A 20360-nucleotide genomic window follows, 5' to 3' on the forward strand; every position below is an offset into this window, starting at 1 on the left:
TGGGATAATGAGAGTTCCTTCCATAATGAGTATTAATATATTTAGTAATCATTTACTTGCTACGGTATATTTTTGTTTTTTGTTTAAAGTTCTGAGTGTATAGTTTTATTTAATTATAATTTGTTTACATTTAAATAGGGCTTTAATTTGCGAAAAAAAAGTTAGAAAAGTTAGGTTTCTGCTCGACAGCAACGATATTAAACAAAGCCTGTCGGTTGATTAAAGACTTTCGCTTCTGCGTTTCACATGGAAGCTCAGCATTCCTATAAATAGGCACATCCACTCCATTCTACATATTTATATTTATACTGAAGCCTAATTTATACTTAATTATAAGTCAGTGTCGTTCACTGAAGAATAAGATAATAGATTTTCAGTAATCGTACGATGACGTTGAAATTGTCCATAATAATTCAATCAGACTTGTATTTTGTTGACCATTCCATTGAATGGGTTAGGGAGGGTGAACAATTGGTTTTGATTGCTCTTGATTTTATTTTTTCAAATGCTGTTTTTGTAATAAATGTGAAATAAAAATGTTACGGTTTGGATTGTTTATTACGTATTTATAATAAACATTCTAATTTGCATAATTATAATAATACATGTATAATACTCACCAAAAGGACTTCACATAATAGAGCACCGAAGTCTGACGTCACTTTCAGTAGAGGGCGTCAGTCCCCAGGTTCATGTATTTTTGAGTGGTGCAAACCACTCCTACAACCAGCTTGCAATGTCCTCGTACCTGTTTGTTTGTTTGTGTGTCTGTCTGTTTGTTTGTTTGTTTGTGTGTGTGTGTGTGTGTCTGTCTGTGTAAGCACGAGTATGTGACTTAATAATAGCAGTAGGGGGCGCCAGAAACAGTGAGAGGGGTAGTGACTCTAATGAGAGAGAGAGAGAGAGAGAGAGAGAGAGGGGGGGGAGGGGGGGGGGAATTGCACCACTCAGTTCACACGTGTGTGATTTTTTTAGTTGCATTGAAATCGCCATAGGAGGATTTTTAGATTGCTTCATATAAGAACTGTGTTTGAAAAATAAACATGTCATCCCGGCCGCTTCACTCATATGGATATGAAGAATCAACTGACTGAGAGAAAACGCTAATGTTACTGCTACTGAATTAGTTACATTTTCGCTAGAAGCAGACTGTATCATATATGAGTGACTGACTGTTGCAAACGATACAGAGACACCTCCCTGACAATAACGCCGAGACAGCTTGTTTATTTTTGGACCACAACGCTTATAGTAGACGATATTAAGATCACCCCATGTTATTCTCCATAGATAAATTACTTCCGTGAACCAGGGGAATCGAAGGGATGAGCGAGTTACGTCAGGACTTCGGTGCTCTATTCAGGAATTCACATACAGTAGGCCTACATCAGAAATATGGATGATTAGGAAAAATCAGCAAAATGCAATCAAACAATGCAACTGGTGTTTTAAAAAACTGTATTGATTCTCCAAATCATCTTCCAAACATACTTCATGTAAATATAACAGCTTTTCTTTTGTAATGTAATCACAATCATGTACATAATATATTACTTTTTGAAGCAGCACAAAAAGGCATTTTAAGAATGAAATCAGTGTTAATTTCGTTGACTACCTTTTTTCACTGACGAAAACAAAAAGAACGAAATAAAAACTAAGCTATGATGACTAAAACTATGACTAAAAATACTGTCAATTTCATCAATAAATCAAAACTAGACTAAAACGTTAGGGAGAGACTAGTGGAGAAGAGATCCAGTAGAACAAAAAAAACAAGTCATATTATGTTTGGTTTCGATCGGGTGTTGGCAGAAAATGGCAGAACTACAAGCTCACAATGCATCATGCTGTGACTGTCACAGATCTACAGTATAACCTCACAACATGTCACAGTGTGACATGTCGTGAGCTTATACTGTAGATCGGCTATTTTCAGCATGCAAGTGTAAAATCAGCCATTACGACGCCATCACGGCCCGCCAGCATATGGTTTCGTTTTTCAACTGTAGATTTAGTCAACTAAAACTAGACTAAAACCTTTCAGATGACTAAAACTATCGGAATTCGCACAAGTGTGCTCTCTTCACACAAAGTATATCACTTTCATAGAAAGGTGATTGAAGAAACAGTTTCTGAAAATGACAGACCCATCTCATAGCCAGTGAAGACTAGCTTCAAAAAATAATCTTACGGAAAGTAATTGTGCTTTGCATTGCGCCCATGTGACAGAACAGCAGCGTGATCTATTTCAAGGGTTCCTAAACTCTTCAGGCCGCGGCCTCCCAAAATATTTTTGAGGGCTCGCACTGCGAGGCATTGCAAGCTTGTAGATCGACTATTTTCACAACGTTTTGCCTCGGTCTTCCGTAATATTTCCGAGTGCCTCCGTGACCCAGAGAGCTATGCCAGCGGGTGCGCAAGCACCAGTGGTGGAAAGTACTTTTACTTAAGTACTGTACTTAAGTACAGTTTTGAGGTATTTGTACTTTACTTGAGTATTTCCAATTTCCAATACTTTTACTTCTACTCCACTACATCTCAGAGCCAAAATTTGTACTTTTACTCCACTACAATTATTTGAAAAATAGTTACTTTGTAGATACATTTTTTGATTAGAACCATACAGTACATTAACCACTTCAACCCTATACATTTCAGCCATTTGAAAATACCCGATCGAATGTCCCACTTCACAAATTCAAAATGCCCGATCTACAGCTCACAATGCGTCGCGACGCATTGTGAGCTTGTAGATCGGGCATTTTGAATTTGTGAAGTGGGACATTCTGCAATATGAGTACTTTAGTTTTAGTTCTTCAAGTACATTTTCATGCCGATACTTTTGTACTTTTACTCAAGTACATTTTCAATTCCATACTTTAACTTTTTACTTTTACTACTTAACAAAGTAGTTCTAAATTGCAGTATTGGTACTTTTACTTAAGTAAAACAATTGAGTACTTTTTCCACCACTGGCAAGCATCTGGTGGGGACACCCATGCTGAACAGATCAAATGGTAGAGGTGAGACAAATTGGACCTACCTCGCCCGGAGGTTAAAGCGGTTAGTGTAGGGCCAACAACCCTACCCATAAAAATAAATAAGTTGCAGAAGCATCAACGTCAACCACAAATCGAAACCAACATGGGCTGGGAGAGAAAGGGTTTCTACACAGCCCAAGCAAGTACATCATATTTGGCCAATTTGGGGAAAAAAAAAGGTCCTAAGTCATTCAATTTAGAAATGTGCATATACCCTGTATACACTAATTACACTTATACTGTAATGTTGGTTTGTTTACTGTTAAGTGAGAAAACAGTGTTGCACATTAAAGGAGAATTCCATGCTTTACCTTTCTTTGTAGTTGTTACGTCCCCACCAAAGAGGTCCAGGTATTTTTTGTGCAAAAACTCCTTATTGGCTTTGGCTATTTCCCCTACCATAAGCCCTCAATGAATTGCATTGAATGGGGCTATGGGGTGTTGTGCTAATTCGCTTATTTCCATCGAAATAGGTAGTAAAGTGTGCCGCTTGGGATATTATTTACATTATGAAGAGAGGATATATAATTAATAATAATAATTTTGAGCGATGGAAATAAGAAAATTAGCACAACACCCCATAGCCAAATTCAATTCAATGCAATTCATTGAGGGCTTATGGTAGGGGAAATAGCCAATAAGGAGCTTTTGCACAAAACAACACCTGGACCTCTTTGGTGGGGACGTAACAACTACAAAGAAAGGTAAGAAAGCCTTTTAGTATGGAATTCTCCTTTAAGCTAAGATCCCCCCAAAATAAATTGGGGAACCGAGCTCTCAACCCCAAGTTTGGGAACCACTGATCTATTTTATAAAGTGCTTTCCTTTTTTCTGAATGTAAATTGCAGCCATACTATTTATTACTATTATGAGCCAGCTCATATGATTTCACTCTTAACTGTAACTTCATTCAGTGTGTTATTTCCACTGAGATTATAACAGAACAAATCCTGCAATCATGGAGCAAACATTCAAAACGTCCATACATAAATGTCAAAGATCATTGACAATATATACAATTGTATATTTTTGTATACTGTAATATAATGAAATGTCTCGATGCCATCATAGTATGGAAGGTACGCAAGGTCAGTCAAACGGTAGTCTCGCGTAGCCAAACAACTATTCCACAATCTCTGAATGATACAGTATAATAGAGTCTGGAACTACACCTCCCGAAATCCGAGACAGGAGGAATCTGTCACCTGTTTGTAATTTCTGTTCACGTATATAAGTGAAAATGTGCATATTTGCTCAGATGATTTTGATTTATATTCGGATAAATTTGCACGACTGTAAAGACGAGGTGTCACGTATATTTTATTTTAGAATTTCCATTTCTACTGAGCATCAAGCTATAAATGCTTAGATTATTTTGATTTATATATATATATATTAGGACAAATGTGCGTGACTTTACAGTCCAGACAGACTGGACACGGGCATCACATCCGCTTTATCCTCCGATCACTTCCGGTTGCTTCAGACTGTATGACGGAAGCATTTGGAAATTGTGGGAGGAAACAGTCTGGCTCACGAGACTATTCACTATCACTATTCACAACGACAAAATACTGCAGTAAGTCAAGTGTTGTTGAGGCACAAGCAGTGGTGCTACTGGGACACCTTTGCAGAAGCTTCATAAAGCTTAAGCTTATTGTTGGAGCAGGTAATTGGGTGTACATCATGAAACCGACTATGGTTACAGACAGTGCAAGAGAGGGGGTGCCCTGGGTGCCGCCATTGCTGAGGTGTAATCAGCACAGATTAGCTACATCTGGCCAACAGGGATGCCGTGCCCTGTTGGCCAGGTGTAGCTAATCAGTGGTGTTTGCGCCCAGGGCACCCCTCAGTTCAGGACTCTCCTCTCAGGTTAAGGAGGTAATATGAGGATTTCTATAGATTATTAACATTACCACCACTATAATGGAATATTATATCTAAAATAATATCACACTATACTTCAGGCCTACACATTTGACTTTGATTAAATAAAAACTAAAAACTAAATAAAGTAGGCAGTGTGAAATATTAAGGCAGTGCACTGCAAGCATTCACCAAGGACATAACATAAAACTGTATACAAAAAACCATTACTGCAGACTTCAAGTGTTGAGATGATACTAGTGGGGTACCACACGTACCAATACCAAAAAGAGAGGAATCATAGTCGTCATGGACTACAGGACTAACTGCAGCAACATGACTGTAATGACACACTGCGGCCATTCTGCTATTACATCATGTCATCCTTGTATGCAGTGGTGGAAGGTAACCAAGTCAATTTACTTAATTGCTTTTTATTTATTTACTTTAGTATTTCCAATTTCCAATATAATTACTTCTACTCCACTACATCTCGAGTTCCAAATATGTACTTTTACTCCACTACATCTATTTGAATTTTTTAGTAGATTGTGATTATTATTACAAAACATACATTATACACTTTGAAAATAGCCGAACGCATTGTGAACTTGCAGATCTGCTATTTTCAAAAGATTTTCATACATTTGAAATGGGACATTCTGCATAATGAGTACTTTTACTTTTGGTACATAAAGTCCATTTAACTCAAGTACATTTTGAATTCTGGACTTTTACTTGTAACATCTCTATATTGCAGTATTGATACTTTTTACCCACCACTGCATCGTTGTATGACATGTGAATGTGGTCAAGTAGCTTACAGCTGATATACATAAGCCTCGCAGCTGATTATACAACACCAGAGCAATGTTCAGAGGAGCTCCTCCAGAGACACCTGGGCGATGGGCTGCCTCCAGAAGCAGAAGGAGCTGAACTCTGGACAGCTGAAGGTGGCACTCTGCTCCTTGCTCCGTAAGGGAAACACGTGGTCCACCAGCTCACTCAGCCGACTGTACCTGCACAGGGTCAACGCAGAATATCATCTCTGTTTTAATCACCTGAGATCAGATTCTAAAAATGTTCTTAGATTTTTCAAAAATAGCAGACCTACAAGCTCGTAGCACGCCACTCGGTGGCGCGCTATGATTGGGTCAGGACCCATGTTTGGGTCGTGGACCAAATTGTATGGGTCGCGGGAAAAGTTCCCCTTTTTATTTTCTACATTTAAAAAATATATATTATTTCAAAATTCAGGTATTTAATGAATATACAAAAAATGAATAATGAATAACATGAATAAATAAACGTTTAAGAAACTATAGTGAAAAATAGCAGATCCACAAGCTCACAACACAGCGCAAAGTGACACATTGTGAGCTTGTAGATCTGCTATTTTCACTAGTTTATCTTATCTTATTTCTCTTTTGGTTCTTGTCTGGGAACTTTTACTTGAGAGAAGTTAACTCACAGAGACATTAAGCTACGTTTGTCTGGACAATACTTACGATGTCTTATTGCCTTTGGTCTGTTCGAGGATGAGCTCTCCTTTGGGGTTCACTGTGAATATGCGACACACAGGCACACCCACTTGCTTGTAGGCAAACACATCCTTAGAAACAATCAAAAAGGTTACAGAATTATTTCTGTGTACTATTGGTTTGAATTACATTTACTAGAAGAAGGTAAAACATCCCGCACACTGGTTTAAAGCTCCCAAATCTTTATTTAATGGTGCGACGTTTCGACCATCAGTCCTGATGAAGACCTATAAGGCCGTAGGTCGTGATTTTGGGAGGGTTCCCAGAGGACTTTTAAGACCTTTTTTATACCTCAAAGAAAATTAAAAATACTTTTCTGCATCAGAAGTAGGCCTGGCTCAGCGGTCCAGGCACCTTGGCCGGTAGTCCGAGTCTGGCAGTGTGCCGTGGGCTCGACTCCCGAGTCCCAACAGCCTTTACTGCATGTCACTCCCCCATGTCTCTCCCCCATTTCCTGTCAGCCTACTATCTGTCCCGACAAACTATACTATAAAAAACGGTCAAACATTGGCCAAATTGTCAAGGCGCCTCATAATAATAAAAACATTGCATGGATGCACCGGACGTATCCTCAGTGATGTATCCCAAGGTCATCAGGGCTTTGGGTCTGGCAACATCATACCCCTCACTCAGGTGACCCAGCCGGGGTGATCAAGTCCCGACGTGGAAGGACTAGGCTCTGTGGGTTGACTCCTGTCCGGGCCCCTCCTACGTCTCACCAGGTCCACTCCTGCTCTCACCAGGCCCAGGACCTGTGCGTTGCACCAGACTCCCAGCACCAGGCACTTCATTCAGAATCAGGATTATAATGGCCCTCCTAAAGGCCTGTGTCCTCATGGAGGACACAGGCTGGGGCGCTAACCTCATAACGCCTTGTGAGCTTTTAGATTGGCTATTTTCATTATATTTATCTGTGACACCCAGTCAAAACTAAATGTAATGCCTCAACTCCTTCATTCCAGGCTGGGGATCCCCAGTTCAAATATGATTATTTCGGGTGGTCACGGCCTGAAAAGGTTGAGAAGTGAGAACCACTGGCTATTGACCGTTCCCACCAAGGACCATGAATATCTGCCCATCTCAGGTTACTTTGATACCCTGCTGTATACGTCACGTATGGCTGCAGGCAAGCCAGGGAATAATAATTCTAAATCGTACTCACGTTCTCTCTGTTCCCGAAGGCTGCGTAGAACGGATGTGCGTTCGGCTGGAAGAGGTTCCTGATGTCTGTGAGACACTCGATCTTGAACTTCTCCGGCTTTTTTTCGATGACCTCCCTTAAAACAGAGAAACACAAAGAATTGGGAGACTTGACATCTGACCTTTGATCTCCTACATATTTATTTCTCAACGCTTTTCCTCACTTCAACCTGAATTAAAGGGGAAAACCACTCATTTTCAACAGTGAACTATGTCATTAATATACCTTTTGTTGTGTGGAAATAATAAAAAGTCCCCCCCATCACAAAGGTCTTTGTGATGTCACTGATCACATGACCCCAAGTTCTAGACCTCCAGTTCTAGGGGGGTCTTTTTCTTTATTATTTCCACACAACAACTCTAATGTGCCGTATATTAATGACATGGTTCAATGTTGAAGATGAGTGGTTTTCCCCTTTAACAACAAAGTTGACCCAGTCCAGCTACAGGCCTGGTAATGACTGAATCCTTGTTGCACATAAGCTTAATTTATGTTACAGTACACGTATGTTGACGTTGTTATCCCAGGTTAACATAGGACAGCAGCTTAAAATCTGTCCAAAGTGCTGATGTGATGATCCCCACCAGACTTTTATAAAATAATGAATGCAGTGCATTTGCTAATACTAGGTCTAGTATTCTAGACTGCAGAACTTTTCATCTTGTTTTGTTTTTGTTGTGATTGACTTGCTCAGTTTTTTTCCCTTCTCTTTGTAAAGGGTGGGGGCAGCATAATAATTCAAGACTCCAAATTTGCACGAGAGCTCAAAGGGCAATTCACTTTGATGAATTCGCACCCCTATTTTAATGAAGTTGAGGACATAATAGATGTTGAGTGTGTGTGTTTTGTGTTTCTTTCTGTCAGACAAAAACCCCAAACACACTGCAAGTTTGCAACACGTGTATTAGTTCTCAACTTCTCAGAGCACTACATTTTGAAAGAAAACCATCAACCCGAAGAATTGCTGCTGTACTCTGATCAGTAAAAACAGAGAGCATTAACTATGGCTATTGAGTGAGAAGTGACACAGTGACAAGTGGCCTTATAAATAACACCACGCATACAGTTTATCATTGCCGTCTGGCAGAAACGTCTTGTCTCCATATTCTAACTTTTCGTGTTTTTTCGTAAATTAACGCCCTAAAAGCATCACACTTTTGCTACTTGACTGGCCACCATGGACAATCCCTCTCATGCCCTGCACGACAGTGTGGCAGGGCACAAAAGATCCTTTAGCAACAGACGGTTACACCCAAGTTACAAGAAGGAGCACTACAGGAGACTGTACAACTCATCAGGCTGATTTGGATGGTGCAAAAGTAATCTCACTCTTTAGTAGTGTTTGTTTTTGTTTTTTTTATATTGTAGGTTGACAAGGCTATTTTTGATTCTATGCTATTAATATGCTATTTTTTACTATTATAATGTGTTCTGCTGTAACACCTTAATTCCCTATCTAGAATTTGAATCCAGAAATAGTATTGAACATATGAGGTTTCCACCCGACAGAGACGACATCTCTGAACAGATGTCTTGGATGAGTATTAGTAATGACACAGACGAGCAACGAAGCATGAAGCTGGCTTTACCTGTGGAAGGCAGAGAAAAGGCTGCTCGGGGACAACATGAGTGGTCCTTGTGGCAGGAGTGTTCCTCGGTCGTTCACCCAGTGGAGATAGCCTCTGGTCATGTCAGCCATGCCAATGGCTCGGGCCGAACAGTAGAGGAATTTGTAACCGTTCCTGCAGTTGTCAAAGATGCAGCGATGAATAAAAATAAGCAGTTAATGGCCAAGACTCCATTTATTTTCTCTCATGATTATGACATCAAACCATATAGCATTCTGTTTATCATCTTTGGCGCTAATGGACCCAGTCCGAACAAAAAAAGCTTATGCAGTGAGACTTACTCGTGCACCGAGTGGTAGAGTTTAGCGATGCCTTGATGAGTCCAGTCCTTGCCAAGCTGGGGAAGAATCTGACCAAACACATCAGATCTTTGGGAGAGAAAAAAAGGAACGGTTATAGATTTGCAATTGCAAGTTAGTGCCACTGTACGATGGATTTGTTTTTACGGGTGCAGTACTTAGTTTAGACAGTTTTTGGTTTAGACTAGTCATTGGTTAGACCAGTCATTAGTCCTATAACTACAACCTATCTCAAACCATCACCCTAAACCTAACCTCCCACGGGGCAGCACACCTAAACCTAACCTCAACCCATGTCTAACCAATGACTAGTCTAAACTAAGTATGCACCCGGTTTCTTCAGACGCGCCTCCTCAGGAGACTTGGCTCAGATCTGAACCCATTTCGTTTGGCGTTAGAAACCCGCTGCGGCCTCATGTGATGCTTAAATTAGCCAATGAAAGAAAAGATGCATAATGAAGAACAGCTTAAGCTATCTCTCTCTAGTTTTTTTTTTTAATTATTATTTCTTCTTTCTCAGAGTTCATCCATATAAACATGTATGAACCCTAAGTTTCACCAAAAGCGGTAATAATACTTAATACTTAATCCCATACTTGGTGATGGTGCCGTCGATATCGGAGATGATGACTTTGTCGTCCCAGTTCCACAGGTAGATGGTGCCCTCACATCGACACGTGCCCTGGTACTGAGTAGTGATGCTGAAGCTGACACCGTTAGGCCCCTCCCTGAGCTTTAGGCTCGCCTGAGACCAGGAGGAGAGACAGAGGAAGATACAGATGGCATTTAGCTGGCAATGTTAATCCACACACACATTGATTTAGAATGGAGCAGTGGAATAAGTGTCAATTAACCAGCCTACTAGAACCCTCTCAAACCCAAAACTATAGAATGTTTTGTTGTCGTTGGATAAGATTTTGTCCACGATGCCATGCTGTATTGATGTGGTACCATAGGGGAGATAAGGCAGACGCAAACTAAGAATTATGTTACATGCTCTAATTGTGTAGACTTCTTGTAAATTAAGTAGAATAATGCAGGTGTTTTAACAATAATTTAACTGAGAGCGTAAAATGAGTCCATTTGGTTTCATGTTACGCTCTCAAGAGTAAAAAATCTAATAAGGCTTCTATTTGGTTTCCAACTCTCCATCATTTAGCTGGCGACAACCTGGAACCCCGTCAAGGACCACCGGTTGAAAACCACTGTACTAGAACAATGAACAAAACAAGCCATGTTGCCTGGAATAATGTGTAGATAGACGACAAAAAGCTGAGGGGAAAAGATGGGAGAGGTTTTTCATTAAAGGAGTAGTTCACCCAGGAAATGACTTATTTTCTATCAATTATTACACACCCCATGAAGGCTTTTAATTCATGGAGATTTTTGTTGTTTTTGTCGCATTGCTGTGCCTGACCGGGTCGTCGGGTCATTGGTCAGTAGGAGCCAGGATATTCCATCGGTCATCAAATTATTGGTTTAGGTCAATAATTTAGTTATGAATATGAATAATCCAGGCTTCCTGGGGTGTGTAATTGATAGAAAATATGTCATAACCTCACTCATATTAGGGGAGAGGGTTGTGTAAATACTAAATAAGAGTACGTTTTGAGCTTACAGATGAAAAGGGGTAGAGTCACATTCACAGGGAAACAATACAGTACTATTTAGCTAGTAGCTAAATCTGACACATTTTCTCTTTGCTGGAGATTAACGTGTTTTTGTCTGTGGTCCCTGATACGAATAAACCAATAAACGAAATGCAATGTCACTAAAGCCGGGACTCTCTTACGATCTGATCAGACGAGAGGCGGAGGGACTTCCTGTAGGAGGGACAGGGCAGCGGCGCCGGGCCTTCAGTCTGCACGCGCTCAGTGTGATGTGGCACAATGGGTGCCATGTTGTTCAGTTCTTTAGACTCATCGTCACTGGAGGACTCTTCTGTTTTATGCCTGGAAGACAGTGCACAAATACACACTGTAATACTGCAAATGTTTCACGTTAAAATAATGATTAAATCCCATTCACTGAAGTTATGGGTGTAGTGCATCATATAGCCACACGAGGGCAGTATAGCAGGGGTCTTCAATGTATTTCAGACCAAAATCTGCCCAAGGACCCCTCTTAGCTGAGAGAGAGATGAAGCAGGGACCACTCTTAGCTGAGAGAGAGATGAAGCAAGGACCCCTCTTAGCTGAGAGAGAGATGAAGCAGGGACCCCTCTTAGCTGAGAGAGAGATGAAGCAGGGACCCCTCTTAGCTGAGAGAGAGATGAAGCAGGGACCCCTCTTAGCTGAGAGAGAGATGAAGCAGGGACCCCTCTTAGCTGAGAGAGAGATGAAGCAAGGACCCCTCTTAGCTGAGAGAGAGATGAAGCATGGACCCCTCTTAGCTGAGAGAGATGAAGCAAGGACCCCTATTAGCTGAGAGAGAGATGAAGCAGGGACCCCTCTTAGCTGAGAGAGAGATGAAGCAGGGACCCCTCTTAGCTGAGAGAGAGATGAAGCAGGGACCCCCACATATTGTTTAAATATTGATTACATGATGTAAATCTGAGGACCCCTAAGGGTCCCCTGTTGAAGACCCATGCATCATTACACCTGCTTGATATTTTGACAGATTGTTTAGTTTACGGATATTAACTTATTTTTTTCCCCTTTTTTTTAAAGCAATGAATACTATAAATACAGCTTTACCCCAGGGAAATTTAGTTTTACACAGTTGATGTCATCAGTGGTGTAAAAAGTGCTCACATTTCTTTATCAATAGTATCAATACTGCATTATAGAAATACAAGTCAAAGTCCGGTAATCAGAATTTACTTGAGTAAATGTACAAAAGTACCAAAATAAAAGGTTCTCATAGTCATTTCACAAGTTTTCAAATACATACAAATCATTTGAAAATAGCAGATCAGCAAGCTCACAATGTGTTGCGATGTGACGCATTGTGAGCTTGTAGATCGGCTATTTTCAAATGACCGACATCTATATAGGGCTGAAGTGGTTAATGTATATTTTATTTTGTAATAATAAAGTAACTAAAGTTTTCAAATAAATGTCGTGGAGTAAAAGTATTTGGATCTGAGATGTAGTGGAGTAAAAGTATTGGAAATTGGAGTAAAGTGCAAATACCTCACACATTGTACTTAAGTAAATGTAGGCTAGTAATTTTCCGCCACTGGATATCATCATAGGGTGGAATGACATTACTGCAGTGCTAGCTGACTAATAAATTATGCTCTGGTGTGACAAGTGGAGTGGAGTGTTGTGTTTGTTGCTGACTCACTGTGTAGCTGCAGCCACTGGGAGGGGAGAGCTCTGCTGTCTCTCCAACTTGGTCTCTGAGGACTGACAAAGAGACAGTCATTGACATGCATCATCTATGACCTTATTTGTAGTAGTACAAGTCTGTAGAATATGGAATGGAACACTCCTTTCAGTGCTACAAAGGCTCAATTACCGAGGCTGTTTCTCATTTCCATAGAATGATTTGCAATGCAAACCTACACAATTGGCATGGGACTCCTATGGACTTTCCATATTATGTACTTTGTGAGAAGCAAGTGATGCTGTCAACAATGGAAAATGTAGGCATTTATCAGACGATCTTAATCAGTAAGCAAGGTAAACACAAGGTAATAACTGCATAGAAATAGTAAACTAATATTATAAATTACTATGCATTTTATGCATTAGTGGACTAGGCTGAAGAACAGAACAACCACTGTATGGAATACCTGCTTGGCACTGCTCTTTCTCCAGAACCACCAACGCCCAGACTTCTTAGGCATTCTCTCTTTTACCCAAGCCTCCTCTGTAGCCTGTTCAAATAATACAGGATTCAATGATGTACGTGTGTATGTATGTATGTACATGCATGTATGATATATTATGCATGCATGCATGTATGATTACAAAAAATAATATTACATGATTTGTGGGAATGAACTATATCATAGCGAGATGCTACAGTTGATTTGAGTTGAAGTGTACCTTTGGCAAGTTCTTCTGAAATGCCAGCATGCAAAGTATCAACGGGGCCGCCAACGTCCAGTTGTAATATCTGTAAAATAAATGGTTCTGTTTTATTGGTATATTGGTAAATATGTGCTTTGTATGAGGTCAGGTTTAGGCCTGGCACAGTCCATCATGGCCACTGTTGGAAGTGCGTCATGCCCAAGAACTAGCAGGAAGACCAAACTTCTGTCATCTTACAATAAATGCACCAAGTCTCTGTACATGTGTACGTGTGCATGTCTGTAATCAACGTAACTCGAGAACCGTTCGCCCCACGGACTTCATATTTGACACACGCGTTCCACACCACCTCAGGGAGTGCAGTGGAGTGCAGTGGCCTTGTCGGTCGGATGCATGGTTGTCTAGAACCGCCACAAAAGGCTCTGGTCAGGCTCTGCCAGTGAACCTAATGAGCCTAAAGCCAACTCCACATTGCCCCGACGGTCGACTGTCGCCAGTCGCGAGCGTGTCGGCAGGAGACTCCCGACGAGAAGCTCCCGTCGACTTGCCGTCCATATCGCCTTAACGACGCGTCGGAACCCGTTGATGAAGAACCGAACATGTCCGGTCGGTTGCCGATGTCTGGAGCGACACTATCCATGTTGTAGCGATGAGGGGGGTAAATTACTCCACTGTAGAGTGGACTTCTAGTCTGCACATCATGTTTCAGGGCTGACTACTGGTGTAGTGTGAGTGAACTAGATACCATTCTCAATATCTACTCTAATGAATAAGTCCCATTTAGTCCTGCACCATCCCGCAATTTTATCGTTTATCCTGCTAAACCAGCAATATTTGCATTGAGATCACAAAAAAAATACATTCACCCAACCAGCTGCTGAGATTGAGCAGGCGTGCACGAGAGTTGCACAGTCACAGATAGATGGGAAGCACTTCGCAGCACTGCGCATATGAAGGGTGGGGGGGAGAGAGAGAGACACGGACACTTCTTCACAGTGTCGGTTACTAATGAATGACAGGTGCGGGCGCGTGCCTGTGGAGTGCGCTCATGCATGCGCTTTGGTGAGAATTCTGTGAGTGAAACAAGCGACCAGGTCTATGAAAACAAATCCAAAAGAAGCAACTAGGTTCAATACTTGAGCCCTATTACATCAGCTATTTTTCAAACGAATCATGAAAGTAAGCCAAAATAAGCAAAATAAATAAGCCCAAACTATAAAGCAACGGGCAACTATGAATATTAAGCTATGTTACAGAAAAACTAGCTCAAAGTCGCTTATAATAAGCAGAACTGGCAACAGTGCAAACCAGCAATTTGCATCAGGGAAAATAATGTTTCGTCGGCAGACTTATTTTGTGCTGATAAAAAAATGCCAGTCAAATCTGACAGTTTTAAGCAGTCTTTGACTAATCTGGACAAGTCTTCTTGGTGTGGAGTTACCTTAAGTTTCCGCACCTGTAGAATTCCCAGCCTCTGCCTCAGATCTGCCTCAGATTGATCGTGGTAATATTGGTGATGTGGTGATGTTTATTTTCTAAGAATGAGTGTTTTGTCGTGGTACATTGAGGAGAATGTACTACGTACATGTACTAGTATTAGTGGTGATGTTTATTTTCTGAGAATGAGTGTTTCGTCGTAGTACATTGAGGAGAATGTGAAGCATAAGCCTGATGATGATGATGATGACTCACCGGTTTGCAATTCGAACCACCAAATTGGGATTGTCGATCATTGCCGGATTGTCCGAAAATTCCTGATATGTGATCATGTGCTCCATGAATTTCTCTGAAATAGATATTACAAAAACTGTAAATTAATCATGGATGGCATTCGTTTCTTATTCTCCTCATTATTAGACGTTTACCATTATGACTCAAGAGCAATTGCCACAATGCAATAGGCTCTATACACAGCAGCCATATTGGAAAGAAATTAGGCCTCTTCTTCCTTACTTCCTTCACTTCAGGTCTTAGCAATATACTAATAAGACGTTCTGATTAATGTAGCACAGTGATTCTCAAACCTTTTAACTTCAAGGGCCCCCATAACATAACTCTGAGAGTGTACAAATGGAACCAAATTGTACCCTTCTGGGTACACTCTCAGAGTTACACACCCTTACAGGTTTGGAACGCCCTCAAGGAGGGTATCTGAACCCCACTTTGAGACCCACTGGTGTAGTAGAATTTTGTTTAACTAGAATGCAACAGAGCCTTAATTAGTATAATTGGTAACACCTATGAAGGAAGTACAGTAAGGAAGAGGCCCAGTCTCTTTCCAATATGGCTGATATATGCACAGAGGCTTTTGCTCTGAAGATACTCAATATGTCAAACCACGGGCCAAAGTACCTTTGGAAATCTCTGAATTCTCTCCAACACCCCCACAGAGTGACAGCGTGACGTCGGGCAGGTCCCCGGCAGAGTCCGACAGACACTCCGTGCCACTGTCTGCGGCCGCACTGCCCACAGACTGGGGCGACTGGGAACCGGAACGCCTCCCCACCTCCACCCAGTGCTTAGGTACCTGACCAGACTCACTGGAACACAGACAGAAACCCCATTAATGTTTCTGTGATAATGCCAGCCGATGGTCGGAGGCTCCAAGGAGTAGACGGGTCCACAAACACATTTCAGGCATTTTATTGACCTCCAAAAGTGTCTTTAGACAGTGCAAATACCAAAATAAATAATAACTAGAACTGCACTCTGTCGAGTGCATACTTGCTTGTTGCACACTAGTAGGCCATAAATGGCCAACTAGTGCGCAAGCAGAGCGCGCAAGTCCTTTCGACCGCTGTAAACTGTCAAATCTCAGTATCTCTGTGAAGGAACGTTTGAAATGTATAATTTTTAGATGTAACTATTTGCTACCTACCTACTTTATGCATATAAACACATAGTATTATTAAGTATGATTCAAGTTTCTATCTATATAAGTTTGGGTGAAGAGCTAGTCATACATATACACACCACGTACTCTGGTCCCAGCAGATCAGGCACAACTTGCCATTTTATTTTTACTGATTATGAATATAGTATACGTATGACTAGCTCTAAATGATGACGTAAGAGATATGGTCATTTGTGGTTGTTTGGTCCCAGCAAAGCAGGCATATACTATATAGGTATATAGTATATATATAGTATATAGGCATATACTATATACGTATACATATATACTATATAGAGTGTGTAGTTGTAAGTTGATTAGCGGTATACTGTGGTTACTTTGCGCCAAAAACTGTGACAGCTGTCCCGCCATTTGATGTTTATGCAAGAAAACAGCAAATCTGTGCCTGGTTTGCTGGGACCAAACGACCACAAATGACCATATTTCTTACGTCATCATTAAGAGCTAGTCATACATATACACACCACATACTCTGGTCCCAGCAGATCAGGCACAATTTGCTATTTTATTTTTTACTGATTATGTATATAGTATACGTATGACTAGCTCTAAATGATGACGTAAGAAAAATATATATTATATATATAGTATATAGGCATATACTATATACGTATACATATATACTCTATACTCTATACTGTATAAAGTGTGTAGTTGTAAGTTGATTAGCGGTATACTGTGGTTACTTTGCGCCAAAAACCGTGACAGCTGTCCCGCCATTTGATGTTTATGCAAGAAAACAGCAAATCTATGCCTGGTTTGCTGGGACCAAATGACCACAAATGACCATATTTCTTACGTCATCATTAAGAGCTAGTCATACATATACACACCACGTACTCTGGTCCCAGCAGATCAGGCACAATTTGCTATTTTATTTTTACTGATTATGTATATAGTATACGTATGACTAGCTCTAAATGATGACATAAGAAATATATATAGTATATATATAGTATATAGGCATATACTATATACGTATACATATATACTCTATACTCTATACTGTATAAAGTGTGTAGTTGTAAGTTGATTAGCGGTATACTGTGGTTACTTTGCGCCAAAAACCGTGACAGCTGCCCCGCCATTTGATGTTTATGCAAGAAAACAGCAAATCTGTGCCTGGTTTGCTGGGACCAAATGACCACAAATGACCATATTTCTTACGTCATCGTTAAGAGCTAGTCATACATATACACACCACGTACTCTGGTCCCAGCAGATCAGGCACAATTTGCTATTTTATTTTGACTGATTATGTATATAGTATACGTATGACTACGTAGCTCTAAATGATGACGTAAGAAATATGGTCATTTGTGGTCATTTGGTCCCAGCAAAACAGGCACAGATTTGATGTTTTTCTGCACAAACATCGACTGGCGGGACAGCTGTCACGGCGGAAGAGACCGGGCGAAAACATTACTTGCGCGCTCTGCTTGTGCAAGTAACTAGTGGCCAAAATAACGTTCCACAAATAGAAAACAAAATGAACACTTAAGAAAATGACAAAAAAGGCTTAAATGCTTCCTGCGATGAGGCCCTGGCTCACAGTTCTAACCTGTTGCTCTTTCACGACTAGCCTCAAGTGAGACTGAACTGCCTCCACCTGCAGCAATCCTGCTTTTATACAGGTGGGGCAACCATCCCCTAATCGGCAAGTGACAATCAATTGACTCAACGACACGGCCAACTAAGGCCTATGAGTAATCTTCCACACTACTATCTTTTAGAGGAATATACATTCAACTACAATTAATTTAAGAACGTAAGACAACATAATACAATGAAAATGTAACATAAAAGGAACAAACACCCCTCCTACTCCACAGTACTTGGCACCCTCCAATCTAGAGAGGAGTGCCAGCCCTGCAGAGGGGAGACAGGTGACAATGCAACCTCAGTGTCAATACAAATATAAACATATTTAAACCTCTTGGAATAATTGTGTGGAATAATAACAATGTCATTTGTACAATATATATAGGGCTGCCCCATGACAGTTTCCCAAATAAACGACAAATGAGAAAGACAAATGAGACTATGTAGGCCAGACAGTTGTGAAGATCCTTGGCCAGAAAGGGGCTCATGTTGTTATCCATGAACATGGATTCGTAACCACTACACAATCACTTTGCACATTTTGTACCTTTTAGGAAAGTAGCGAGCCGCAACATCAGGTTCAAGTACATTCAAATCGTCCAGGTAAATGTCCTCCGGGCCCTGATGTTGGCTCCGCTTTCTTACACCTTCGGTCAAAAGGAAAACAAGTGATTACTATTTCCAAACAGCTGACTATACCTTTTCACTTCCCTTTCCTTTAACCGTCACGTGTGATTGAGCGGCTGCAGACTCGAAACATTATGAACCCAGGCTCGAAAGGAAGCCACATTCTTCCTGTTTAACGTACACTCTGACAAACAGGCTGGGTGTGGATTATCATCACACTGTACTGTACATGTTTCCCCTAAAGCAGTGGTTCCCAGACATTTTAGCTCCAGACCCAGAAGAGAAATTAGACATTTGAACCAGGACACAAACTAGTGAAAATATCAGCTCTATACAAGCTTACGTGTCGCTTCGTGCCATGATTAATCTTACTTTATCTATGAAAATAGTAATGAAGAATGTTGTGATTTTTTTTAAACTTTTTTTAAAATGTACAGGATATGACCCATATGACTTGCGACCCATACAAAATTGGTCTGTGGCCCAAACATGGGTCCCGACCCACTGTTTGGGAAACAGTGCCCTAAAGAGCTCAGAGTATTTAGCGCATTCTGGAGATATAAGAAAGAAAGAAAGAAAGAAAGAAAGAAAGAAAGAAAGAAAGAAAATGTATCTACAATACTGATTCATTCAAGCCAGCAAACAACAATCCTTGTCGGTCACACACACACACTAGCATTTCACTACTTGTACAGTATGTGTATGAGTAGTGAGTAGTGACAAATAAACCTTCTTCAAATGTGGATTTCTACAATGGTTAACATTTCAGGACACATGCTGTCCTCAAACAAGGATGTGAAGAACTGAGCACTACCTTTGCTGTCGGAGGGCGAGTCTGTGGCTTTAGTGCCAGATCTCCTATGAGGACTCCCAGACGCCTCTGGGTCTTCTGCCATGTGAATGCTGTCCCCAGCAGAGACCACAGGGGCGCTGTCCCTGCGGGAGGGCGGCGACGACATCCACCTTGCCTTACGAGCACGCTTGGAAGGCCCTCCGAGATCAGGTTTAGGCTCTGATAATACCGGGCGGTCGGATACCGGCGAGGGACTCGGCTCAGGCTGAGGGACCACAGTGTGAGGCGCGCGTACATTGTGCACAGAGGGGGATTCTGGCAGGTCAGGTTTGGCGGTCCGAGGCGTCGGTTTGACGATGGTGCACACAGGGTCGCTGGATCTCTCCTGCTCCCTCGACTCTGCCTCCATGGCTTCTGAGCTGAGGATGACCCTGAAATGTGTGCTCTCCGACGGAGTGATGGTCAACGGCTTTGGCTCTGATCTGTCCTTCTTGGAGACCTAGGTTTAAAGCAAAAAAGGTATATCTTTTTTTAGCACACCCCATTTACCTTGAATAACAAACTGTCTATTTGTACCCTCTATTGAGACCTGAGTGAGATTCTATAAATGCTTTCTAAATGAGTAGGTTTTTTTTCAAAATGTTTCTAAAATCTGATTGTGTATCGTGTATCTGCTATTTTTGGATAGCCAACGCTAAAATCTAAAATGACACAGATGCTTTCCCGGTTTCAATTGGTTAAGAGTTGCACTTAAATGTAAATTAGATGACTGCCAGTTTGTTCTTGGTTTATACTCTGTTTTGTTTCATTGTTGTTTTTCTGTCACCACCAGACAAAAGCAACTTATTTTCCTATTCTACTCTACTCT

At 41.0% G+C, this 20360-nt stretch overlaps 1 protein-coding gene across 1 annotated transcript in view; it reads right to left on the minus strand.

Moving 5' to 3' along the window:
• Positions 1 to 5687: 5687 nt before the first annotated feature.
• LOC310868004 (phosphatidate phosphatase LPIN2-like) overlaps positions 5688 to 20360 on the minus strand; it is a 28018-nt gene continuing 13345 nt past the window's right edge. Inside the window, exons 8-21 of the mRNA XM_083778205.1 lie at positions 19514 to 19991; positions 18620 to 18719; positions 15909 to 16096; positions 15249 to 15342; positions 13572 to 13641; positions 13316 to 13399; positions 12865 to 12926; positions 11369 to 11528; positions 10173 to 10321; positions 9559 to 9645; positions 9239 to 9391; positions 7611 to 7725; positions 6416 to 6519; positions 5688 to 5926 (exon numbers count right to left, since the gene is read on the minus strand). Coding sequence (XP_083634331.1) covers positions 5782 to 5926; positions 6416 to 6519; positions 7611 to 7725; positions 9239 to 9391; positions 9559 to 9645; positions 10173 to 10321; positions 11369 to 11528; positions 12865 to 12926; positions 13316 to 13399; positions 13572 to 13641; positions 15249 to 15342; positions 15909 to 16096; positions 18620 to 18719; positions 19514 to 19991 — 1989 coding nt within the window. The 3' untranslated portion in view covers positions 5688 to 5781. The remainder of the gene's footprint in view (positions 5927 to 6415; positions 6520 to 7610; positions 7726 to 9238; positions 9392 to 9558; positions 9646 to 10172; positions 10322 to 11368; positions 11529 to 12864; positions 12927 to 13315; positions 13400 to 13571; positions 13642 to 15248; positions 15343 to 15908; positions 16097 to 18619; positions 18720 to 19513; positions 19992 to 20360) is intronic.

The sequence above is a fragment of the Protomyctophum parallelum genome, assembly GCF_964188405.1.
Source record: "Protomyctophum parallelum genome assembly, chromosome: 12".
NCBI classification, from domain to species: domain Eukaryota; kingdom Metazoa; phylum Chordata; class Actinopteri; order Myctophiformes; family Myctophidae; genus Protomyctophum; species Protomyctophum parallelum.